This window comes from Rutidosis leptorrhynchoides, chromosome 8 (genome assembly GCF_046630445.1).
Source record: "Rutidosis leptorrhynchoides isolate AG116_Rl617_1_P2 chromosome 8, CSIRO_AGI_Rlap_v1, whole genome shotgun sequence".
In the NCBI taxonomy this organism is placed as follows: domain Eukaryota; kingdom Viridiplantae; phylum Streptophyta; class Magnoliopsida; order Asterales; family Asteraceae; genus Rutidosis; species Rutidosis leptorrhynchoides.
In genome coordinates this window covers 142,283,880-142,311,839 of record NC_092340.1, presented here as the reverse complement: position 1 = coordinate 142,311,839, position 27,960 = coordinate 142,283,880, and the positions used below count along the sequence as shown (strand labels likewise).

Here is a 27,960-nt window from a genome sequence, read left to right as displayed (position 1 = left end):
TGGATTGGGCCTAAAGTTGGCGTAAACTTGCTGGGAAAGAAAAAGATATAGAGTTTATTTATTAAGATTATTTATTAAACTTATAATATTTGTTACTTAAATTATAATTGGTTTAGGACTTGAATTGTAGTTAGATACGTTTCCTAGGTCGGTAGTTTTCTTATTTATTAATATATATACCCCGCATGTAAATGGGTGAGATGATCTATCTTTTCATTAATAAAATACAAATAGAGTTTCATAGTCATGTTCTTTGTTTACGTAATTCTTTACGTGAATATTAGTGATTAAAGCACGTTGGTGTTTTAATTATCTTGTTGTGAAGAGCGTTTGTCTTTCAACGGATCTTTTGATCCTTATCAATTGGTATTCAGAGCAATTGATCCGCCTATTCGTCATTCCGATTAGTTGGGTCTCTCCCAGGTTTGGATTTTTGATAACATATCCACCATATCTTAATTCGATTAGTTGGGTCTCTCCCACGTTTGAATTTTGATATTCTATCTATATAAAAAAAAAAAAAAAGTTCGTGTTACTGTTCATCCGAAGATACTGTTCATCGTCAGAAATCACTGTTCATCCGTCAGAAAGTACTGTTCGCGCGTCAGAGTTTTACTATTTGGTACTGTTCATCGCAAAAAAAAAGAGAATTTTTTTTCTTTTTTTTTTTGTTCAATGACCAATAAGGGTAATCAAAGTTGCGATCTCGCTACCGCCCTAAAAAGACTCAAGAACACGTTAGATATAGTTAACAAATCCAACGAACGTGCAAAACAACGATGGCTTGAAGAGGAAACCCGAAGAGCTACTTATGATGCTTCAGTCGAATCACAACAATACTATCAATATGAACTCCCACAATACCACCGATGCCCCATTTACTATGAACCACAACCCTACCATCAACCATACTATCAGCCACAACTCTACTGAAAGGACCCGTTCATATACATTATAAACGATTCACAATAGTTGATTATATCACGAGGTATTTGACCTCTATATGATACGTTTTACAAACATTGCATTCGTTTTTAAAAGACAAACTTTTTTTACATCTAAAATTGACGGCATGCATACCATTTCATATTACATCCAACTATAATTGACTTAATATTAATCTTGATGAACTCAACGACTCGAATGCAACGTCTTTCAAAGTATGTCATGAATGACTCAAAGTAATATCCTTAAAATGAGCTAATGCACAGCGGAAGATTTCTTTAATCCCTGAGAATAAACATGCTTTAAAGTGTCAACCAAAAGGTTGGTGAGTTCATTAGTTTATCATAATCAACCATTTCCGTAATAGTAATAGACCACAAGATTTCATATACATAAACGTTTTAATAAAAATATTCTAAGTGGTTGAGCACTTGGTAACCATACTTAACATTTAATCAACGTCTCATATTCCCTTTATTATGAAATCTCACTACACTGTACCAAGTGTAGTCACTGAAACGAAGTACTGTGCAACCGTTGAATATTGGTCGTCCAGTCCGGTTGGGGTTGTCAGGCCCGATAGATCTATCAACATGATTCGCGTTTACAATACCGCATGTAAATGGTAGTTACCAAGCTATTAGGGAAAAATATGCAAAGTGGTACAACTCAACGTAGAATATGTTTTTAGTACTTGTGTCCATTTCGTAAAACAGTTATAAAACAGTGCATGTATTCTCAGCCCAAAAATATATATAAAAAGGGAGTAATGAAACTCACAATACTGTATTTCGTAGCAATTATGTATATGACGGCACTGAACAAGTGCAGGGTTTGTCTCGGATTCACGAACCTATATTAAGTATATATATTTATATGTTGGTTAATATCTGTCTAACAATTTAGGCCAAGTCGTAGTGTATCACAATCCTAATGCTCGAGACCGACATGCGAAAGTCAACAAAAGTCAACTTGACCCAAAATGACTTCCAAAATCTATACATGTTTATTATATAACTTATATATAGTCGTTTTATATATTTAAATATATTTATCAGATCTTATTATACTAAATAATACAAGTCATTTATTAATAAATAAAAATTTATATTTAAATTCATATATGATAAAAATATACTTTTATATATCTCAAGTAATAAAATTTATAAAATTCACTTAATATCATAAAAATATAGTGGTATGTATTATTAATGTAATTATATTACGTGTGGTAAAAATATATTTGTACGCATATTTATTTGATAAAATAATATTGATAATAATAATAATGATAAAAATAATAAAATGATAGTTTCAATAAAAATATTAATTTTTAGTAATAAAGATAATTTTAGTAATAACATCAACTGATAACAATTATAATAATCGTTTTAATAATAATATTAAAATTAATAATAATTCAGTTGACCATATCTTTTAATCCGTTCATCGAACCCACACGATTTCTAAATGAAAAGTTATTAATTTTTCTTTAGCTGTTCAACGACATGCATATCATATACCTTATCTCAGTAGCATATGTATCAAATTCGTGATTTATCATAAACTATTTAACGACGAAACTAAGCATACAAACATGCATAATCATATATACTCGAGCACTAGTCAGGGATACACTATTAATATATAAAAGATAAGATATGAATGCTCGCGTATCAATATTGTGATTCAATATTGCAGGAAAGTACGTAGACGCAACGAAAATGATAAACGTTAGGTTGACCTCACGAGCAATACCCTCGAACAATACCCATAACCTACATAGCTATAACCCATAATTTCCTTAGCTCTATCCCGTTTGAAAACTTATTTTGAAGTCGTCTGAATATAACTCTGTCGTAGTATTTTATGTATACTAATAATATCTTGAAATAATACTAAGTAAATACATATATGTAATTCGACTGAGAGAGTTTAGAGAAATATATTTTCAAGTTTCTATTAAATAATGAAACTTATTGAATTCTATTTATAATAGATTTTTGAATTATTAAAGTGAATTATTAAAGTATGAATTATTAAAGTGAATTATTAAAGTATGAATTATTAAAGTGAATTATTAAAGTATGAATTATTAAAGTGAATTATTAAAGTTAAAGTAAAGTAAAAGTAAAGTAAAGGTAAAGTTAAAGTATAGTAAAAGTATAAAACTATGTACGTATAATACGCGTATAAATGTATTTAATATTAATTTAGATCGTTATATCATAAAACATTTTAGAAAAGTAGAATTATATATATTCATAATAGGTTTCAAGTTTTTAAATTACAGTCTGTTGGTGAAGCATGGGATAAAGTCCAAAGGTTTAATAAACGTATGAAATCATCTTAATGAAAAATGTCGAGTTACTTAACTTGTCGATATCCAACATCTAAGTTATTTACACTCCACGTTCTTACTTATAGATCACTTTACTATTTTTCGAATATTGTCAAAAAGAATAGATTTCTTAAATCACAGTGGACCTCATAACATTGGCCCGTAATCATATCATAATGTATCTGATAATTCAATCATTTGATATTATCTCTTAATTCTGTCGATAAATATATCGAAACAAATACGTTCATGTAAAGTATCATATATCTAATACTTTGTTAATGTTTTCAGTTAATATTATATATTATATATACATATCTATATACACATAATTGTTCGTGAATCGTCGAACACGGTCAAAGGGTAATTGATTACATGAATGTAGTTCCAAACTTTTTGAGATTCAACATTACAAATTCTGCTTATCGTGTCAGAAACATATAAAGGTTAGGTTTAAATTTGGTCAGAAATTTCCGGGTCGTCACAGTACCTACCCGTTAAAGAAATTTCGTCCCGAAATTTGATCGAGGTCGTCATGGCTAACCATAAAAATGTTTTCATGACGGATATGTGTTGATAGATAGGATTTTATTACCATAAAGTAATATGGATAAAATGATCCGATTACTCGAAGCGTATGAGTGGAGCTATCACAAAATAGTGGAATGAGGAAAATAAGTTTCGTCATAATATTTGACGTAGTCATAGTTGAATTCCGGAATTCAAGGGATTCCAAAAAAAAAAAAAATCTTGGAAATCTATAAGATCTGTTTCTTCGAGATTTAAGGAAATTAGGATCTCTTTAATTAAATGCGATGATCTGTCCTGATTACTACGTCTGATATTTCCGTTATATATTTACTTTTTCCATTCCATTAGTTTTTACCACTTCTATACTTAATTCCAATTTCAAAAGATTGCGAAAATGCTTAATCCAGTTCTAATCCTTGTCCTTATCCTTACTATCGCAACAATCATTCTCCTTTTCCAACTTCCACCGGAGGAATCTGTTTTCTTCTACTTCGCCCTTGGGGTTATAGTGTTTTTAATTCTCCCGTGTCTTTATGTTGCGATAAACATTGATATACACGGTTTGTAATTTATGTGTTGTTATTGGACTTTATATTCTCCCTTACATTTCGGAGTTTCATACTTTTGTTGTCTCTTCCCGGCTTTAAGTCAAGCGAATAATGGTCCAGAATTAGTAGGTATGAAGTTTTGGATGAACATAGTTAATGTTCTAAGAAGGAAATCGTAATGGTACGATCTTGATTTGGCAAATTACCAGAATATCCGGAAAGATAGAACTATTAAGAAGATATGTTCTTAATATGTTTGGAGATTTGGTAGAATGTAAGAGCCATGTAAATGGCACATGATGACGGTATATTCTGTGAATCATCACGTTCCATTAGAAACTCAGCATGAATTACTGTAATATAATCACGTTGATCAAGTGTCATTATATTATACTAACTCATGCTTCAGTTCCCAACATTACTTCAAAACATTCATATTTGAATTTTTTTTAGAATTTAGAAACCAACACAGTTTCTTTTATGTTGCAGATATTATGGAGAGATAAATGATCTCAGATAAGAATAGTTGTGAAAATATCTCCAGAAATATGGAGAATATGTATAATGAGAGATACGAAGATATCTTATAATATTTAAGATAAGATGATGATGAAGAATAAGGTCCATAAAGGTTTTGAGTCAGGAGCAAGGTATTCGTTAATGACTTCGTCAGAAACAGAATCATCAAGATTCTTTAAATACAGACTTTGGTCCTTGTATTTGTCCTTGGTCTCCTTCACGGTCTGCTCAATCCATTGTTCAGTACCAACTCTTCTCTTTTTCCGGGCTTTACCAACACATTATTCTTTGTCATCAAACTTTTGACTGTTAAATTCGTTTACAGTTTCTGCTGCTTCATTAGCATTTCGAGAACTAATTCACAGTTTGAGATGTTTTTCAGAAACTTCACATTCGAAGTGTGTAAGTTTAGGTTATATGTATATATAACTATTGAAGTAGAAACGCTGCGAGATTTCAAAATACCGATTGCTGATTTTCAGTAATTGGTATGGCAATTCTTGTTGCAAGATGCGGATGAGTAAGAGATGGAGTTTCAATGAATAAGTATAGTGACTTTTCGAAGAGGTTTAAGTCGAAGGTTAATGAAGTTGTTGATAAGTTTACTGCTAATGTGGTGAGATATGAAAGGTTCCCCAGTAACGATGGTGAAAGGGCAGCGTATCTATCGAAGTTATAATAAAATTAGTTTTACTGAAAAGTCGAAGTTGACTTGTTGGAGCTGTGACAAAACTGGCTACTTTGAAAAGAATCGTAAGGTTGTTTTTGCTAATAAATGCTAAAGAATTCAACGCGGGTACGTGTTAAACTATGACTTTAGGTTCGAGAGTTTTTCAGGTACAAGACTTCGGGTAATGTGTGATTGGATCATCATCTCGATTGTTCCTTATTTGAAGTGTCTTCCTAAAATTTCGAAGCGTTTTAAATGCAGCTTGTCATTGTCAATATCCAAAGGATAAATTCGTCATAAATCTCGATTGATTCTCGTATCCTTTTGAGTGTTACAATTAAAAGTGATGTTCTATCACAGTTTTGATGTCAAAGTATAGCTTTGAAAAAATGTAAGGATCTAAGAGTGATGGTTTTGCTTATATCTCGAGTTGCATTCTGAGATTTCAAAAATCAGAATAGGTGATTGAATTTGAATGAGTATGGTTGTTTTGATTTCTTATAAAAGAAGGTATACTGTTGTGAAAATAGGGAGTATAGTTGATGATTTACTGAATTAGAATCGAAGAATGTAATATATTAATTGTGCATTTATATATCTCTCGGGTATTACCTACCCGTTAAAAAAATGTCACAAATAATATTTTGAACAAGAATTTTTCATTACAGTCTTTATGAAAATATATGTATGTATATTTTCTTTAGATGTAATACAGATTTAATGAGTTAATATCATATTAAGCTCATTTGATTTTCGGCTTGGATTAGTAAAGAATAATCTCTAAAACGTTAGAGATGACATAATCTTCGCGGAGTATTTCGCTAATGTAATCAATACTTCAATATTTATTCTTATAGATGTTTTCTTAGTGAATTATGCTGATGCTCATAGAACTCTTGCTAACTTCACAAGATACGAATGTTGTTTTTCCAGTAAGTTTCGAGTACATTGAAGATGAAAGTGTAAAATCAAACATGTTATTGAATGATACACTTGGTTTATTATGAAACCGAATTCATTTAATTGAATCAAAGATTGTAGTTACGATGGTTAGGTTGTTAACGAAGGATGTACATCATAGCATATTAGTAATATGAATTTAACTGAGTAGTATCTACCCTTTTTCAATTCATATTCAATAGCTTAGTACGAAAGATTTTTATAGTTTCAGCATTCATATATATAAAATATATATATATATATATATAATTTCTTCAGAAGAATGAGTTAATACTTCATAACTCGTTGATACAAAATACTCGTTGTTGATCAATGATGACGTCCACGGCGATTCTTGAACTGACGGAACTTGTGATGTTATAGGTGCTGCTAGTGCTGATGATGCTGACAGTAATGACGGTGATGGTGGTGCGCTGATGATACTGCCAGTAACTGCTGGTGATGCTGCTGAAGCTTGTGGTATTGAGGCTTGTGATGTGGATGTTACTGGCAGTATTGGTTATGCTGCTGGTGCTGCTGATGGTGTTTGTAATCCTTGCACCATGTGTTCCAAAGCCACTACTCGGGCGCGAAGTTCGTTAATTCCTGCTAGTACACCGGGATGATTGGCTGTTGGAACGAGCGGATGAATAAGATTCGCAATATGGGATAGTATATAATCATGACGAGATACTCTAGCAATGAGTGAGAAAATGGTGTCTCGAACAGGTTCGCCGGTAAGTGCTTCAGGTTCATCGCCAAGAGGGCAATGTGGTGGATGGAAGGGATCACCTTCTTCTTGTCTCCAATGGTTGAGTTGACTACGGACCCATCTCCAATTCATCCAAAATAGATGATGGGAAATTGGTTGAACCATTCCGGTGATGCTACTTTCGGAGCTCGGGTAGATATCCATATCGGAATAGCTGTCAGAATCTGAGGATTCGAACTGGTTGAGGGATCCATTTCTTAGGATCAGGGAAAGAATTTTTGGTATGAAATAGATTGTAGAATTTAGATTTGGTATTCTTCAATTACATAATTTGCATATGTATATATAATACCAAAATTCCGTAAATTACGGAGAATCTTTAAAAAGATGTCAGTCAAAGTTCACAGTAATAGATGTGTTAAGATAAGAATCCGTCTATACACTATTATGCAATAAATGCAGGAAAACACGTCTAGACTTAAGATGATAAGCAGGTAATTTCCTAAGGATGATAAGTAGATGATTTCCGACTTGAATTGATAAGCAAACTTTTTGACATGCAGACACGGTCGAAGTCCAGACTCACTAATGCATCTTAACAACTATTAGTTAGACACACTAATGCAAGACCTGGTTCGCTAAGACCACCGCTCTGATACCAACTGAAAGGACCCGTTCATATACATTATAAACGATTCACAATAGTTGATTACATCGCGAGGTATTTGACCTCTATATGATACGTTTTACAAACATTGCATTCGTTTTTAAAAGACAAACTTTCTTTACATCTAAAATTGACGGCATGCATACCATTTCATATTACATCCAACTATAAGTGACTTAATATTAATCTTGATGAACTCAACGACTCGAATGCAACGTCTTTCAAAGTATGTCATGAATGACTCAAAGTAATATCCTTAAAATGAGCTAATGCACAGCGGAAGATTTCTTTAATCCCTGAGAATAAACATGCTTTAAAGTGTCAACCAAAAGGTTGGTGAGTTCATTAGTTTATCATAATCAACCATTTCCGTAATAGTAATAGACCACAAGATATCATATACATAAACGTTTTAATAAAAATATTCTAAGTGGTTGAGCACTTGGTAACCATACTTAACATTTAATCAACGTCGCATATTCCCTTTATTATGAAATCTCACTACACTGTACCAAGTGTAGTCACTGAAACGAAGTACTGTGCAACCGTTGAATACTGGTCGTCCAGTCCGGTTGGGGTTGTCAGGCCCGATAGATCTATCAACAGGATTCGCGTTTACAATACCGCATGTAAATGGTAGTTACCAAGCTATTAGGGAAAAATATGCAAAGTGGTACAACTCAACGTAGAATATGTTTTTAGTACTTGTGTCCATTTCGTAAAACAGTTATAAAACAGTGCATGTATTCTCAGCCCAAAAATATATATAAAAAGGGAGTAATGAAACTCACAATACTGTATTTCGTAGCAATTATGTATATGACGGCACTGAACAAGTGCAGGGTTTGTCTCGGATTCACGAACCTATATTAAGTATATATATTTATATGTTGGTTAATATCTGTCTAACAATTTAGGTCAAGTCGTAGTGTATCACAATCCTAATGCTCGAGACCGACACGCAAAAGTCAACAAAAGTCAACTTGACCCAAAATGACTTCCAAAATCTATACATGTTTATTATATAACTTATATATAGTCGTTTTATATATTTAAATATATTTATCAGATCTTATTATACTAAATAATACAAGTCATTTATTAATAAATAAAAATTTATATTTAAATTCATATATGATAAAAATATACTTTTATATATCTCAAGTAATAAAATTTATAAAATTCACTTAATATCATAAAAATATAGTGGTATGTATTATTAATGTAATTATATTACGTGTGGTAAAAATATATTTGTACGCATATTTATTTGATAAAATAATATTGATAATAATAATAATGATAAAAATAATAAAATGATAGTTTCAATAAAAATATTAATTTTTAGTAATAAAGATAATTTTAGTAATAACATCAACTGATAACAATTATAATAATCGTTTTAATAATAATATTAAAATTAATAATAATTCAGTTGACCATATCTTTTAATCCGTTCATCGAACCCACACGATTTCTAAATGAAAAGTTATTAATTTTTCTTTAGCTGTTCAACGACATGCATATCATATACCTTATCTCAGTAGCATATGTATCAAATTCGTGATTTATCATAAACTATTTAACGACGAAACTAAGCATACAAACATGCATAATCATATATACTCGAGCACTAGTTAGGGATACACTATTAATATATAAAAGATAAGATATGAATGCTCGCGTATCAATATTGTGATTCAATATTGCAGAAAAGTACGTAGACGCAACGAAAATGATAAACGTTAGGTTGACCTCACGAGCAATACCCTCGAACAATACCCATAACCTCCATAGCTATAACCCATAATTTCCTTAGCTCTATCCCGTTTGAAAACTTATTTTGAAGTCGTCTGAATATAACTCTGTCGTAGTATTTTATGTATACTAATAATATATTGAAATAATACTAAGTAAATACATATATGTAATTCGACTGAGAGAGTTTAGAGAAATATATTTTCAAGTTTCTATGAAATAATGAAACCTATTGAATTCTATTTATAATAGATTTTTGAATTATTAAAGTGAATTATTAAAGTATGAATTATTAAAGTGAATTATTAAAGTATGAATTATTAAAGTGAATTATTAAAGTATGAATTATTAAAGTGAATTATTAAAGTGAATTATTAAAGTTAAAGTAAAGTAAAAGTAAAGTAAAGGTAAAGTTAAAGTATAGTAAAAGTATAAAACTATGTACGTATAATACGCGTATAAATATATTTAATATTAATTTAAATCGTTATATCATAAAACATTTTAGAAAAGTAGAATTATATATATTCATAATAGGTTTCAAGTTTTTAAATTACAGTCTGTTGGTGAAGCATGGGATAAAGTCCAAAGGTTTAATAAACGTATGAAATCATCTTAATGAAAAATGTCGAGTTACTTAACTTGTCGATATCCAACATCTAAGTTATTTACACTCAACGTTCTTACTTATAGATCACTTTGCCATTTTCCGAATATTGTCAAAAAGAATAGATTTCTTAAATCACAGTGGACCTCATAACATTGGCCCGTAATCATATCATAATGTATCTGATAATTCAATCATTTGATATTATCTCTTAATTCTGTCGATAAATATATCGAAACAAATACGTTCATGTAAAGTATCATATATCTAATACTTTGTTAATGTTTTCAGTTAATATTATATATTATATATACATATCTATATACACATAATTGTTCGTGAATCGTCGAACACGGTCAAAGGGTAATTGATTACATGAATGTAGTTCCAAACTTTTTGAGATTCAACATTACAAATTCTGCTTATCGTGTCGGAAACATATAAAGGTTATGTTTAAATTTGGTCAGAAATTTCCGGGTCGTCACATCTACCAGCTGAGTCAACCTGTTAAGGATAATCTCGATACAGATGAATTTTTTGATTCGATGAAAAGTTTAATAAAGATGTTGAAGAGAGTCGGGTTGAAGCAGAAAATGTGTCCTCGAATTCAGAAAAGAAGAAATTATTTTAGAGGGGATGCAGAATCATACAGTTAGTATTAGTATTGAAGAAGATCCAAATTCGTTAGCCTCTAATTTAATAGAAGAGAATTTATCCATAGGTAATTTAGCCGCGAGTTCGGAAGGTATCCATGATGCAGGTGTAGTTGTAGAGGTTTCAAAAGATAATGGAGACAAGAAAATATCATATGTTTATTTGAATAACTCCAAAGATGCAAGCAAGAGGATTAATAAAGGAGATTTGTTCGGGTTTAATTCGGACATTGAGAACTCGAGGTCGAGTTCTTTTCAAGAAGGAGAGAAGGGTCAAAGGGTTTTAGAGCATAATACTTATTCAAGAGGTCGTCGTAAACTTATTTGTAATGACAATGATGAATTTGTCATCGGTGCGTTTGCATTTGATCCGGGCATACTATTTTATGTGAGTTGCGCTGCTCACCAAGTTGTCAATGATTGGTTTATCTTTGATCCGGGTATATCATATTATTTAATTGGAACTCGAGGTCGAGTTCTTTTCAGGTGGGGAAGACTGATATGGAACCGGACTAATCAATAGGGCTAATTGGATTGGGCCTAAAGTTGGCGTAAACTTGCTGGGAAAGAAAAAGATAGTTTATTTATTAAGATTATTTATTAAACTTATAATAATTGTTACTTAAATTATAATTGGTTTAGGACTTGAATTGTAGTTAGATACGTTTCCTAGGTCGGTAGTTTTCTTATTTATTAATATATATACCCCGCATGTAAATGGGTGAGATGATCTATCTTTTCATTAATAAAATACAAATAGAGTTTCATAGTCATGTTCTTTGTTTACGTAATTCTTTACGTGAATATTAGTGATTAAAGCACGTTGGTGTTTTAATTATCTTGTTGTGAAGAGCGTTTGTCTTCCAACGGATCCTTTGATCTTTATCACCAACCTAGACTACTTGACTCACCGCCTACTCCTCCGATGTGATAGCACCGGAGATCTTTACCCATTCACGAATCCGACACCATCTACACCTCATCATGCTCTCATTGCCACACCCAGCATTTGGCATCAGCGCCTCGGACATCCATGCACTGATGTTTTTCGTCGTCTTATTTCTAATAATTCTATTACATGTAATAATACGAAGTCTCCTGTTCTCTGTCACGCATGTCAACTTGGCAAGCATGTGAGACTTCCGTTTAGTAGTTCTGTTTCTCATGTTAATTCGTTATTTGATATTGTTCACTCGGATTTATGGACTTCACCTATTCCGAGCCTTAGTGGTTACAAATATTATGTCATTTTCCTAGATCATTACTCGCATTACTTATGGGTTTTTCCATTACGCAATAAGTTTGAAGTCTTTGATAAATTCACTCAATTTCGTGCATACATTAAAACTCAATTCAATTCTGAAATCAAAGCCTTCCAATGTGACCTTGGCGGCGAATTCGACAACAATCAACTAAAACAATTATTCCAAAACAACGGTATTCAAATACGCTTTTCTTGCCCACAAACCTCCCAACAAAACGGGAAATCTGAACGGATGATTCGCACTATCAATAACTTCATACGCACCCTTCTATTTCAAGCAAACCTACCTCCAACTTACTGGGTCGAGGCCCTTCACATGGCCACTTATCTACTCAATCTCCTACCATCATCCGCAATAAACCACGATATTCCCCACACACGCCTCTGCAAATATCCACCTAACTACTTCACTCTCCGTGTTTTCGGTTGCCTTTGCTACCCTCACCTCAACAACACTCACAAACTCGCTCCACGCTCCACCCCGTGTATCTTCCTCGGTTATCCATCGAATCATCGCGGATATCGATGTCTTGACCTCGCCACTCACAAAATCATTCTCTCCCGTCATGTCACCTTCGATGAAACTTCTTTCCCTTATAGCTCCACTACTACCTCCCCACCCCCATCATATGAGTTTCTCGACCCTCCTCCAAATCTATTCTCTCGCACTCTCTGAGACATATCTCCACCTCCTGTCAACACTTCTACTCCTCCTAACCCTCCTCCCACCCCTCCGTCTCCTCCTACCCATCCTTCTCCTCCCACTCTCGCCCCCACCACCCCCACCACCTCAAAATACGACCTCCACTCACCCTATGGTTACTCGACACCGCCTTGGCACCACCAAACCCGTTCAACGTCTTAACCTCCACGTTTCCACACCTTCTCCTGCACCAAAATCATATTCCAACGCCTTTAACGACCCTAACTGGCGTAACGCTATGACTGAGGAATATAATGCTTTAATTAAAAATGGTACTTGGACTCTTGTGCCTCGCCCTACGGACACGAACATTGTTCGCTCCATGTGGTTATTTAAGCACAAGTTTAATGCGGACGGTACACTGAGCAGGTATAAGGCTCGACTTGTCGCTAACGGTCGAAGCCAGCAGGTTGGTATTGATTGTGATGAGACTTTCAACCCGGTTGTCAAACCGGCCACTATTAGGACTGTACTTAGTCTTGCTGCATCTCGACACTGGCCCATTCATCAGTTAGATGTTAAGAATGCGTTTCTCCACGGTACTCTCTCTGAGACGGTCTACATGCATCAGCCCCCTGGTTTTCGTGACCCTACTCGTCCCGATCATGTCTGCCTTCTGCAGAAATCTTTATACGGATTGAAGCAAGCTCCTAGAGCTTGGTTTCAGCGATTTGCCGGGTATGCTCAGCGTGTTGGATTCCAACATAGTAGATGTGACACCTCTTTGTTCATATACAAGCACGGCGCAGACACGGCCTATTTGTTATTATATGTGGACGACATCATCTTGACTGCCTCGTCTACAGCCTTTCTTCATCGGGTTATCACCTCATTACATCAGGAGTTCTCCATGACTGATCTTGGCCCGCTAAATTATTTTCTTGGCATTTCTATCACTCGTACTCCTTCTGGCATGTTTCTCTCTTAGAAGAAGTACGCATCTGAAATCATTGAGCGTGCAGACATGGTTGGTTGTAATTCTAGTCGCACACCGATCGATATTGGCACCAAACTGGCCACTGCTGGTCCCCCAGTTAAGGACCCCACTTTATATCGTAGTCTTGCCGGTGCTCTCCAGTATCTCACTTTTACGAGGCATGACATCTCTTATGCTGTCCAGCAGATCTGTTTGTTTATGCATGATCCTCGAGAGCCTCATATGGCTGCTCTCCGAAGGATCATTCGCTATGTCCAGGGGACTTTGGATCTTGGTCTACAGTTGTTTTCATCTAGCACTTGCTCATTGGTTGCTTATTCTGATGCTGATTGGGCTGGTTGTCCCTCTACTCGCCGCTCTACATCTGGATACTGTGTATTTTTGGGTAATAATCTACTATCTTGGTCCTCTAAACGACAACATACTCCATCACGCTCCAGTGCCGAAGCTGAATACCGCGGCGTCGCAAACGCCGTTGCAGAGACATGCTGGATTCGTAATCTTCTACGTGAACTCCATTGCCCGCTTTCATCTGCTACTCTTGTCTACTGTGACAACGTTAGTGCTGTGTACATGTCTGGTAACCCGGTGCAACACCAGCGCACCAAACACATTGAGATTGACATCCATTTTGTCCGTGATTTGGTTCTTAAGGGTCATGTTCGAGTCCTTCACGTTCCTTCTCGGTATCAGTTTGCAGACATCTTCACCAAAGGTCTACCTACTGCACTTTTTGATGAATTTCGATCCAGTTTAAGCGTTCGCCCATCTCCCGCTACAACTGCGGGGGGATGTTAGATGGATATTGTTTATGCATTTATATATTGGATTATTTAGCCCGTATTCTATAAGGGCCCGTTAGCTTATCTAGTCCACTAGGTTTAGCCTTTGCTCATTCCTATTTATATGTATGTAATGCGCTTCTATGATTATTCAGAAATAATATTCCACACCTTTCATCAATTAACAATTAGGTGTTTTTGAGCGAAACGAAACATGTGTCATAACTTCAACTTTATATGGTTTATGAATTCATGGTAATTCTTAAGAATGGCAACCAAAAAGTGGTCTCATTTTGACCTGTTATTCAATAAGCTCATTTTGCTACTTATAGTTCAAAAACACTTTTGAGAGTTGATACGGTAGGTTAAGTTTTTTTTAAGGCAAACTCGCACATGCATTACATGAATATATACGACAAGAATAGTCCGCATCAGAACTTGAACCCTCAACCTCATAACTGGGTCACCACTATACCGCTAGGCCAATGACCATTTGGTGATACGGTAGGTCAAGTTTGTCTTGATGGCATAAAAGAACGATGAAAACAACTCACTGGTTGTAATTTCACGTACGTGACATCTGGGAAAGTAAGATTTGTTGATAAGTATGTGGACAACGGAGCACAAACGGGAATGATATTGAGAGACATGGCGGAGACATACTCAATGTTTATTGTAGGAAAAAGTAGCAGAGGTGACTCTCTAATAACTACCAGAATCAGCGGAGGAATGCCCTGAGCTTGGTGTACTAGGTGATTTCTTGGCTTCTAGTGAGTTTGATATTAGTGGTTCGGTTTTAGTTGTCCAACAATGTAGATGATTTTGATATTAGTTAGATTTAAACATCGTGTCTTCAAAAACAAGTTGATCTAACCTCTTGTGTTAAAAAGACAACATGCCATTGCATCCAAGAATTGGTGAGCATGTCGTTCATACAATCTAAAAGGGCGAACCACGACGTGGGTTAGAAGACACGAACGGAAGATGGGTGTGACATAATACGTTGTAGCTTTCATGTTCATACTGGTTCGAGAAAGGGTAGATTGGTCTCTTGGATGGTGTAGTTATTTGTATATTTGTATGCAGATGTAGATTTATTTTTTTAGTTGTTACCATGCTACTATAAACAGAGAAGGCAAGGAAACAACGATAGACATGAATGTACTCCGTATAAATTAGAAACCCCAAAGGGGTTGTTGAGTGGTTGAATGCTTGAGAATCTTCAAAGGAGACTCAAGTTTAATCACCACCAACTTCACTTTGGGGCCTTGCTTTTCCAAAAAAAAAAAAAAAAAACGCCGTATAAATTAGAAATCATAGATGGAAGTATTGCTCTTGTTAAAACCGATTTGAAGTAACCTCTTCATCTCTTTATTAATGTGATTATGTCATGATGGCCCGCATTAAAACAGGTAAAAATGGATAAGGTTTCCTTGTACATACTATCCAGAAAAAACTAATATTTTTACTCAAATGTACAAAGCCCAACTAGGCTATCCCGTGACTTTTTCCGGCTGGCCACCCTAGCTAGCGAGGTTTGAACATGAAGCCTTTTGTGAGGATAGCAGGACCCAACCACTATAGGCTATATTGGATGGTTCATGATGGACTGCATACAATATTATAATTTTCTCAGTGTGTTAGGATCCTAAGTGCAGTTGCCAATAGGTTGTATAAACCCCTTAGGGCTAAAAGTAGATACTCAAGCCCAGAGTAATATAAAAGGAAAGAGCAATACGATTGATTGACCGTGAACATGAAAAAGCAGAATGTTGTGGTGTTTACTTAGAGGACACAAATTTTCTAACTGCATCACTTGATTGGTGAGCAAAATATTTTTGCCTAAGAAATACATATGGATACCCAATAACAGATAGAGGATGTGCTGGTTTTGAAATCGAAAGTATTTCGTACCAAACTTGTTTGTCTCCATCCATCTCAACTGAAAACCGCTCTTCTCCAGACTGTTATTAACAAAACCTCAATGAGTAAATTGTATCAGAATTCATAGCAATTTTAAATTTAATTTTAACAATAATAATAAATAAATACGAAAACATATCAAAAAGGGGAAGCACAAACCAGTAAGTGTCCTCCAAGAGTGCCTCCACCAAAACCAAAAGACGCAGACGTTTTATTGCTTCTAGTTTCGTTAGCATAAATAATCTGCAAAGGCATCCTAAGCCACGGTACAAACTCCTTCACACAAACACAAAACTTCACCCCTTTTTCAATTGGTGTCTTTGGATCAACAAATGCCCAACTCAATCCAAAATGCCTATCAAACAACAAAACAACAACCCTCAGACCAAATTGTCATTGACCTAGCAGTTCTACTTAGTTTAGCCTAAAATATTTGTAGGGAAATATGTAAACAAACCTCCATGTTTGGAGAGCAGTTTTCCCTTTTTCATAAGCATCAGAGCCTGACCCCACCAATATTTTAGAATGATTAATCAAAAATCCATCTTTTGAAAGCTCTTTATCTTCTTTAAGCATAGATAATGGCTTTGCAGTAACTCCTCTGTATTTACTGTCATAATTAAAAGTACCTGACCTGATGCATATGTATAAAGTCCCAACAGCTGAAATTAGGGCTGTTATTGAAAATTTACAGAGTAAAATCGAATTAATAGAAAGATGGAATGAAGCTTACTTGTTGATGCAATCTTTTTGGTCTTTAGGTGTAGGACGAGTCCAAGATAAGAACACCATAATCGAATGATTACGATTCAAATTTCAATTTTGATAGCATTAATCGAGCAAACAAATACGACTGTTGCAATTGCAGGTAAACTGATAAAGGAGGGATCTAATTTAGACTGTCGAATGAACTGCAGTGGTCGGGTCGCATCGGGTTTAATTGGAGTCAATCGGATCTAACTGGTTTTTTAACTCCCGTTGGATTGGATAGTCCACAAGTGGCCTTTCTAATTGTATTTTCTATTTTCTAATTCTATTAATGTTAAAAAGTAAAGATTACTTTTTTTTATTCGAAACATAGTACTCTGTAGCAATGTTGTAAAAAATTCGATTACTCGTCAATTAATCCCCGATTAATCATATTTAAGAGTAATCCGTCCCGATTTTCTAAAATCTGTTTAATTAATATATCAACGTCAATTCATTGGTCAAAATTGAATTTATTAATTAAAGTCGGTCAAAGTCAAACTTATTCAACATTTTAACATGAATTTAAATTAGAACTTTATAGTTTTTGAACAATTTTAAACAATTATTTTTTTTTTGAAAAGCAACAATATATAAAACCACTCAAAAGAAACATGAGGAGCTATGGCACCACAATGGTCGGTACCTGCAGCTCAGAGCACGAAAAGCTTGGTTGCGAGGGGAGCAACCTTCTTACAAACACACAAATAGAACTACAATTACATACAAGAGCTATCAACTCATCATAAGCTAAGAAACCTAGACGGGTTCGCTAACCTATCAAGACAATCTATCGCGATGCCTTTTGCTCTTTTAGAGATCCACTCGAATGAAAGGACTTGTATCTCGTTTACCGCCAATGGAGTATTCCAATCCTTCCCTTTAAAAACTGAATTGTTCCTGATTTTCCATATATGATACGCACACACCCACTTCATTGCTTGCCATATAGATTTCCCAAAGCTCGACATGCTTATACCACCTCCATCACCTAACAGGTCCGTAAGGTTAGAACACCAAAAAATTCCCATACCCCACCAGTTATACACTTTTATCCACACTTCTCGAGCGCGCGCACATTGGAAAATTGCATGTTCCACAGATTCTAATTCGTCATCGCAAATATGGCATCTAACACTATGAAGATCCACACCTCTTTTATCTAGTTCAAGACGTACCGGTAATATTTTCTTTAAAGTTCGCCAGGTAAAGATCTCGACCTTTTTTGGGATTAGCTGATTTCTGCACGTCCTTTGAGAAGAGAATTGGCCTAATACCTGTTCGTCGATCATACTAGCTAGTTTATGGACCGTGAATAAACCGTTCGAATTATAGCACCAACGCCAAGTGTCGCTGCCCGCTGTTAAAACTGGAGCCGAAGCAAGAAGCTGTATCAACGCATTTAATTCACCTGCGGTTCTTCCTGTTGGCACACGTGACCAATCCCATAACCAAATTAACTCTGTATCCACTCGAACCATTTTGTCTTTGATTGAAACGCCTTTTGATTTCTCAAGCCTGAAAAGTCTAGGAAACAAATTACACAACTTGTCGTCTCCTATCAAGTGTTCCTGCCAAAATAAGGTGTCGCCGCCATCCCCGATTGATTTAGTGAAAGAGCTCTTAAAGGGAACCTGTGCATCTTCGATCTGAGAACCTGAAAAAATAATGTTCTGCCAAGTGGTTAATGGGGGAGAGTGATTTGAGTCACCGTCCTCCATTAACCCGCCACAATGCCCATAAATGCTTCAGATTATTTTAACCCAATGGGAGTTTGTTTCGGATTTAAACCTCCACCGACATTTCCCTAATAAAGCAAGATTTTTGCTTTTTAGGGAGCCGATGTTTAACCCCCCGTTCCCGTAATTTGAAATAACATTTTCCCATTTGACCCATGCCATTTTATGTCCCGAACCCAAACCACCACAAAAGAACTTTCTCCTCACACTCTCAAGAATATTAATCACATGGGGTGGAGCACGGAAGATCGAGAAATAATATAACGGTAGGCTATTAAGGACCGATTTAATTAAGACTAATCTTCCTCCGTATGACAACGTTCGCATTTTCCAACTCGAGAGTCTATCCTTGAATTTTTCAATGACCAGGCTCCATTCACTAGACTTTGACATTTTTGCACCTATTGGAAGACCAAGATAGGTGAAGGGAAATTTATCCGCTTTACACCCCAAAACAAAATCCATTCGGTTAACTTCTACACCATCAACCCCAACTCCGTATAAACAACTTTTATGGAAATTCATTTTGAGCCCCGAGGATAATTCAAAACACTTAAGGAGATTTCTTAGGTTTAAAGCGTTCAATCTACTCCATTCACTCAAAAAAATTATGTCATCCGCATATTGCAAATGTGACACCAACACTTTGTCCCCCCCGACTTCTATTCCTTTAAAAAGCTTTTATCAATAGCCGCCTTAGTGAGGATATTTAGACCTTCTACCGCAATGATGAATAAGAAGGGTGATAATGGATCTCCTTGTCACACTCCCCTACCCAGATTAAATTCCTTCGAAGGAGACCCATTAATCAAAACTGAGACAGAGGCCGATCTTAGACAAGATGCTATCCACTTTATCCATTTTGACCCGAATCCCTTGCATTTCATAACATCAAATATGTAACCCCAATTAAGGCTATCAAATGCCTTCTCGAAATCGGCTTTGAAAACTAAACCTTTTAATTTCTTTGATTTGAGGAAGTCAATGGATTCGTTTGCGATTAATGCCCCATCTAAGATAAAGCGCTCTTTTAAAAATGCACTTTGCTCCGGACCCACCAGGGAAGGTACCACCCTTCGGAGTCGATTCGATAGAATTTTGACCACTATCTTGTAATAGCTCCCGATTAAACTAATTGGTCGGTAATCACCTAAGCCCATCGGGTCTAATTTTTTTGGGACAAGATGGACAAAGGAGGCGTTACATCCCCTTGAAATTTCACCCTTATCCCAAAACCAAGTTATTGCCGCTATTAGATCATTTTTGATAACTTCCCAAAACTTTTTGAAGAAACGCAAATTGAAACCATCGGGCCCGGGTGCTTTTGTACTCCCACACTCATTTATCGCATCGCGGATTTCATCTTCGAGTATCGGTTTCTCTAAAGATTCAGCTTCATCACTCGAGAGACAAGGGTAGTTTAAATCCTCTAAAGAAGGTCTTGAGATATCAGGTTCATCAAAAACATTCCTGAAGTAGTTGTAGGCTTCATTTTTATATCATGTGGAGTTTCATTCCAAACACCGTCGATGTTGAGACCTCGAATGCTATTTTTGTTGAATTTATTTTTAAGAATCGCATGGAAGAACTTTGTTTTTTCATCACCTTCAAGAATCCATCGGGCTCGGGATTTTTGCTAACTTACCTTGGTTTGTTCCTTTGCAATCCATTCTTTTCTGGTTCGTCTCCACATATCAAGCTCATCATCATCTAACTGTACTGTTTCAGCTTTTAATTCCAGGTTCGTCGCATTCCGTTTTAACTGTTCAATCTCACTGTCAATTAGGCCGAATCTGTCCTTGCTCCACACCCTTAAAGCGTTTTTCACATTATTTAATTTATACATAAAGTAACAATCTTTTCTGCCATTATCGAATACCTCCTGATTCCAAGCATCAGTGATGACTTTAACGACCCCCCTCTTCTTCCAACCAAATATCAAATATTTTAAACGGTTTCGGTCCGAAGTCTTTATCTACATCCTTCAACATTATCGGACAATGATCCGATTTCAATCTATCAAGAGTGACCGCAGATATAGATTCCCAAAGAGCGAATATTTTTTGGAGACTAGGAATCTATCAAGTTTACTAAACTTAACGCCGTCATCACTTATCCACGTGAACCGCCTCCTACCCAATGAAACATCTACCAGACTACTATCGAGTATGAAATTATTGAACTGTGCTGCTCTATAGTCCAAGAAATTGTAATTAAATCTTTCTGATCGGTCCCTGACCTCGTTGAAGTCACCACATAGGATCCACGTGTAGAGACCTGTCCTAATCCATCTGGACGAAGTCCATATCGATTACAAACGATTCACAATAGTTGATTTCATTGCGAGGTATTTGACCTCTATATGATACATTTTACAAACATTGCATTCGCTTTTAAAAGACAAACTTTCTTTACATCGAAAATTGACGGCATGCATACCATTTCATAATATATCTAACTATAATTGACTTAGTAATAATCTTGATGAACTCAATAACTTGAATGCAACGTCTTTTGAAATATGTCATGAATGACTCCAAGTAATATCTCTAATATGAGCAAATGCACAGCGGAAGATTTCTTTCATACCTGAGAATAAACATGCTTTCAAGTGTCAACCAAAAGGTTGGTGAGTTCATAAGTTTATCATAAAACAATGAAAACATTTTGATAGACTACAAGATTTAAATCCTGCATGGTACAAATGGGCCCGAATCCTATACCCACCTGTAATGTACATGCGATATCTTTTAAATACAGTACACATTTCTCGTGTACGAAATCATCTTTTATAAATTTTAGTAACCGTACACATATCTTGTGCACAAAAATAACATACACATAGCCTGTGTATAAAATCATTCTCTCGATACATAACATTCACTTTTCATTTCTTTCATAGCCTGGCTTGGTAACCGACCTTAACATATAATGCGCATAATAATATCCCCAAAACAGAACATCTCGTCTGTATAATAATCATATAAACTTCGAAGTACTAAACACCACGCCCACTAGCCCTTCCGTCTAGTGAACATTCTGGGTGGGGGTGTTAAACCCGGTAGCTACCTTTAGGATTTGCGTCAATTAGGCGTGCACTAATTCTCAAAATTAGTGATGTTCCCTAATTCTTAGGTTACCAAGCAATAATAATCGGGGGAAAAATATTCATATCAATTGTGGCAATTATCACGTCCACATAATTCAATGGTGGCAATTATCATGTCCAAATAATTCATTCGAGGAATGTTTTGCTTGTGTCTATCTCGTCAAACATTTATAAAAACATTTCATGTATTCGCAGTTCAAAATGTATTTCAGAAGCATTTAATAAAGCAGTTGTAAAAATAGCGCATGTATTCTCAGCCCCAAAAATGTAAAGAGTAAAAGGGAGCAAATGAACTCACCTAATGTATTTTGTAGTAAAAATACATATGACTATATTGAACAATGCAGGGTTGGCCTCGGATTCACGAACCTATATCATTTGTGTATAATTTATCACATATAATCAACATGTAATAATAATCAAACTAGTTTATATATATTACATAATTAATTTAGTAATATATTTGTTATTTCAAAAGTTATATATATAATTATTTTGTATATTAATATTTATACATATAGTTATACAAATACATATATATCTCTATATAATTAGAATTATATCATTAAATCAAAATTTATTATACGTAATATTTATGTAAATAATGTTATTATGTTTGTAGTAATAATAATACTATAATAATAATAATAATAATATTAATGATAATAATAATGATAATAAAAATAATGTAAATAAATTTATATATAAAAATTATGTTAATGAAAATAATAATAATGATAGTAATAATTTTAATTACAATGTTAATTTTAATGTTAATGATAATAACATTAATAGTAATAATATTAATAATAATAATAATAATAATAATAATAATAATAATAATAATAATAATAATAATAATAATAATAATAATAATAATAATTAAAAATGAGTAAACTACCTTAAGGGTATAATCTTCAAAAATAACAAATCTGTCCCTGCCAGGACTCGAACTCACGACCTCTCGCTCACACGCAAATTCCCTTTACCATTCGACTGCTTCTGATTTTCTGATATAACCCGTATACCATATATATTTAACTAGTTTCTTTTGGCCCAACATCAAGTCCAGAAACTTAACAAGTCACAGCCCAATATCATACTTGGATCTCGGGCCACAACGAATTTAAAAGCTCTTGGCCCAATATGAAAACAGGATACGACCCAACAACTGAAACATTTTTAAGACAGCTTTTATTGAAAAAGAAAATATTTTGTAGACTCCTGGTTTCGAACCCAGGACCTCTCGGTAAGCAACACACACCTCAAACCATTCAATCTATCTCACGTTTCTGTTTTTAATTCGTAACTAAATGTTTATTTAACCAAATCTGTTTCTTCTTCTCCTTCATTAAATCAAAACCTAGAACTATTCTCCCTCACCAAATCATTACCAAACCCGTATATCATTAAGATTATATTGTCTTCATCATAAAATCATCATCTTGCAAATCGAATTACTATCATATAATCATCAATTATTTACGTATTATTATTATCTTTATTTTACCTTCATCATCATTATCGTGCATCACCATCATATTTATCATCACATCTTCATCGTTCACCTTCTAATATTTTCATCAAGATACATCATAACCATACCCATGATCGTATACACGTAACCATAATCACTATTCATCATCTTCTTCTTCTCACCATCGTCTTCAACATCGCTATTCATCACCATTTTCTTTGTTATACAGGAATAGAAATAGATATGTACAGCATCGGTTCTCGATGGTAATTACAGGTATAAATGGTGGTTGTTCATGGTGTTTCCTGGCTGCAACAGTAGCTGTCTTTGGATGGTTTTATAATAGCTGAAACGAGAACGAAGCAGCAGTAGAAGTATGCAGCTCACGATGGTCTTAAGTGGTGGTGTTCGAAGTAAAACAGCTGCAGCAGCCGCCATGCTGTTGTCCTCGATCAAAACAGAACCCAGAACTGTAGCAGGTTGTAATGGGTTAATGGTTATTTGATATTGATGATTGATAATTAAGAATGATGATCAAGGTGTGGGTTTCAAACTAAACAAAAAAAAATATATATATTGTTTTGTGTGGTGATGATGGTGTTGGACAAGAAGGATAAGAATAGAGACGCGTGGCTGGAGAATGATGGCGGTTGAGGGTTTTCCTACGGCCAACATCACAACGAGAAGGGAAGAGATATATCACAAGGTTTGATGGTGGTCTAATGGTGATCGTGGATTGAAGAAGATGATACACATAATTATATCATATATATATATATATATATATATATATATATATATATATATATATATATATATATATATATATATATATATATATATATATATATATAAAGAAGGAAGAGATGATGGTTGTGTGTTTATGATAGATAAACCGAAAACAGTTGACAAGTAGTAATGCAATTCATGATGGTTTTTGTTGAGTTTTGGGTAACTGGAATAGACACAATAAGCAGAGAAAGAGAAGGAAATATCTTCTCAATATATAATATGCATATGTACATATAATGCAGTCAAGCATAGTAAACATAATTAAATTCAATTAGGCATAGTAAACTTAATAATTTTGATTCTCGTGAAATATAACAGAAAGTATACTGCCGACACTTTCACAAGGATAGTATGTCGTGTCCATTGCTAAACAGTTAAAATATAAAAGTGTCCCTAAAAATTCCAAATTTTTAGGTTAAATATATTTAATTATTTCACTCATTAACTGTTTGAAACCTGATCAAAAAGGTACGATAATTATTTTTTTTCTGTTCCAATTTATATGTACGGAGTACTAATATTTAAACTTAAAAAGGCAAAAATATTTTTAACAAATCTAACATCTTCGTAATCGATTTACAGTTCAACTTTTATTTTAGTCCTTCATGAACATGTAATATATCTAAATTAAAACTAACAAAACGTCAATCGAGTGTTACTGACGTTTACTAATTAGGCTCGAAATCATTCATTTTCAATATACACATTCTATATATATATATATATATATATATATATATATATATATATATATATATATATATATATATATATATATATATATATATATATCAAATCTTAATTAACAAGTTTAAGTAAGTAAATATATTAATTATATTCTTTTAAACAACTAAATATAATATTATATATATTTTTATATATATTATTATATATATATTTATATATATATTTAAATATATATGTAACTGTTTACAAATAGTTGTTCGTGAATCGTCGGAAATGGTCGAAGGTCAATTGAATATATGAAACAGTTCAAAATTTTTTAGATCCAACCTAACAGACTTTGCTTATCGTGTTGAAAATACAATATCGTATCGAGAGTTTGATTTAAAATTAGTCGAAATTTTCCGAGTCACTACAGGACCTACCCGTTAAAGAAATTTCGTCCCGAAATTTGAGTGTGGTCTTCATGGCTAACAGTAAAAATGTTTTCATGACGAATATGAGTTAGAGTTTTATCATTATTGATTAATATAGATAAAATGATTCGATCATGTGAAGCGTACGAGTGAAGCTATCACAAAAGAGTAAAATTAGGAATCAAAGATTCGTCTTAACTTTTGACGTGGTAACGGTTGAATTTAAAAAATAAGGTGCGTCTTAGCTTTTGACGTTGTCTTGTTTGAATTCCGGAATTCAAGGGATTTAAAGAAAATCTTGGAAATCTATAAGAGCTGATTCTTCGGGATTTATGGAAATTAAGATATCTATAATTAGATGTGATGATCTGCCTCGATTGCTCTGTCTGATATTTCCATTATAAATTTACCTTTTCCGTTCCATTAGTTTTCACCACCTATACTTTCTTTCTTAGTTCATATATCAAAAGATTATAATAATGCTTAATTCGGTTCTAATCCTTATTCTCATTCTGACTATCGCAATGATCGTCCTTCTTTTCTAACTCCTACCAGAAGAATCTGTTTATTTCTACTATGCTCTAGTGATTATTGTATTTATAATCCTCCCGTGTCTTTATATTGCTATACGCACTGATATCCACGGTTTGTATTTTCGGTGTTGTAGTTGGGCTTTGTATTTTCCCTTATATATCGGAGTTTCATGCTCTTGTCTTCTTTTCCCGACTTTAAGTCAAGCGAATGATGGTCCAGAATTCGTAGATATAGAGTTTCGGATGATTATAATGTTCTAAGCAGGAAGGAACATAATAGCACGATTTGATTTGGTAAATTACTAGAATCACAGAGGATAGAATTATCAAGAATATATTTTCTTGATATGTTTAGAAGTTAAGTAGAATGAAAGAGTTATGTAACATGACACATGATGACGTTATGATCTGTGAATTATCACGTTCCATTAGAAACTTAGCATGACTTACTGTAATATAATCACGTTGATCAAGTGTCATTATATTATACTAACTCATGCTTCAGCTCCCAACATTACTTCAAAAACATTCATAATTTAAACTTGAAGGTTTACAGAAAATAGAAACTAAACAGTTTCCTTTAAGGTGTAATACAGATAACGTGAAAAGATATCTGATTTCAGATAAGGATAGTTATGAAAATATCTTCAAAATTATCGAAGATATTTATGACGATATTTTGGAACTTCTAAGATCGAAGGTTGATGGGGAAAATCCTTTCGCAAGGATTTAAAATAAATAAGGAGCAAGATATTCGCTGACGAGTTCATCAGAAACAGAATCATCAGGATTTATTGAAGGCAGGTTTAGTCTCTATGATTTGTCCACAGCCTCCTTCATGGTTTGCTCAATCCATTTTTCAGTTTCAAACTTTTTTTGAGCTTTGCCAACATACTATTCCTTATCATCAAACTTCCGACGATTAAGGTCGTTTTCGGTTGTCTACAGTTTCTGCTGCTTCATTCAGCTTTTTCAATATTCAAAGTATTGTTTCGCAAACTGGGTGTTTTTCAGGGTTTCAGAATGGAAGATCATAATTCTAAGAGATAAAGGTTATATGTATACCTATAACTATTGACGTAGAAACGTTGCGAGATTCAAAATACAGATTGCCGATTCCCAGTAATTGGTATGGCAATTTTCGTTATAAAATGTCGATGAGTATATGATAGGGTTTCGATGATTCAAATGATTTTTCGGAAAATCAAAGATTAACAAAGTTGTTGACAATTTTACTGCTAATATGGTGAGATATAAATAGTTCTTAGGTAACGATGACGAAAAGACAACGTATATATCAAGGTTATAATAAAATTATTTCGAACGAAAAGTCGAAGTTGACTTGCTGGAGCTGTGACAGAATTGGCTAATTTGGAAAGGGATTGCAAAGTTATTTTCGGTAATAGTAACACTAAAGGAATTAGCACAGCTACGCGTTAAACGTTTACTCAGTTTTCGAGAGTTTTCAGGTGTATAACCGTATGCATCAATCTTTTCTTCCGTAGCTGAAGTGCGGTTGGTTCATCCTCTCGATTGAGGTGTTTTCAAGAATTACGAAAGGTTTGAATGCAGATTGTAATTGTCAAGATACAAATGAGGTTTAAGATGAAATCAAGTGGCAAACTTGAAGAATTATTTAGTTTCATATGTTATAACCAATATTTTAATTCATTTTAATTGTCCAATGTTTTTAGTCCACAGTCGATAGTCCACAGTTAACAGTCCAATAATTCATATATAGTTTAATTTATAGTATTCGAATTAATTAATACGTATCGTGACCCGTGTACATGTCTCAGACTCGATCACAACTCAAACTATATATATTATTGTAGAATAAACCTCAACCCTGTATAGCTAACTCCAGCATTACTGCATATAGAGTGTCTATGGTTATTCCAAATAATATATATAGATGCGTCGATATGATATGTCAAAACTTTGTATACGTGTCCCGATATTTA

The 27,960-nt window shown here is 34.1% G+C and overlaps 1 protein-coding gene across 1 annotated transcript; it reads right to left on the bottom strand.

Moving 5' to 3' along the window:
• Nucleotides 1–16,061: 16,061 nt before the first annotated feature.
• On the bottom strand, nt 16,062–17,474 carry LOC139862987 (UPF0548 protein At2g17695). Its single transcript, XM_071851643.1, has 4 exons — nt 17,233–17,474; nt 16,957–17,133; nt 16,659–16,854; nt 16,062–16,540 (listed from the first exon to the last, which is right to left on the bottom strand). Exons 1-4 carry the CDS (start codon nt 17,289–17,291, stop codon nt 16,358–16,360), a joined length of 615 nt encoding a protein of 204 aa, XP_071707744.1. The 5' UTR covers nt 17,292–17,474; the 3' UTR covers nt 16,062–16,357.
• Between the last annotated feature and the right edge of the window lie 10,486 nt (nt 17,475–27,960).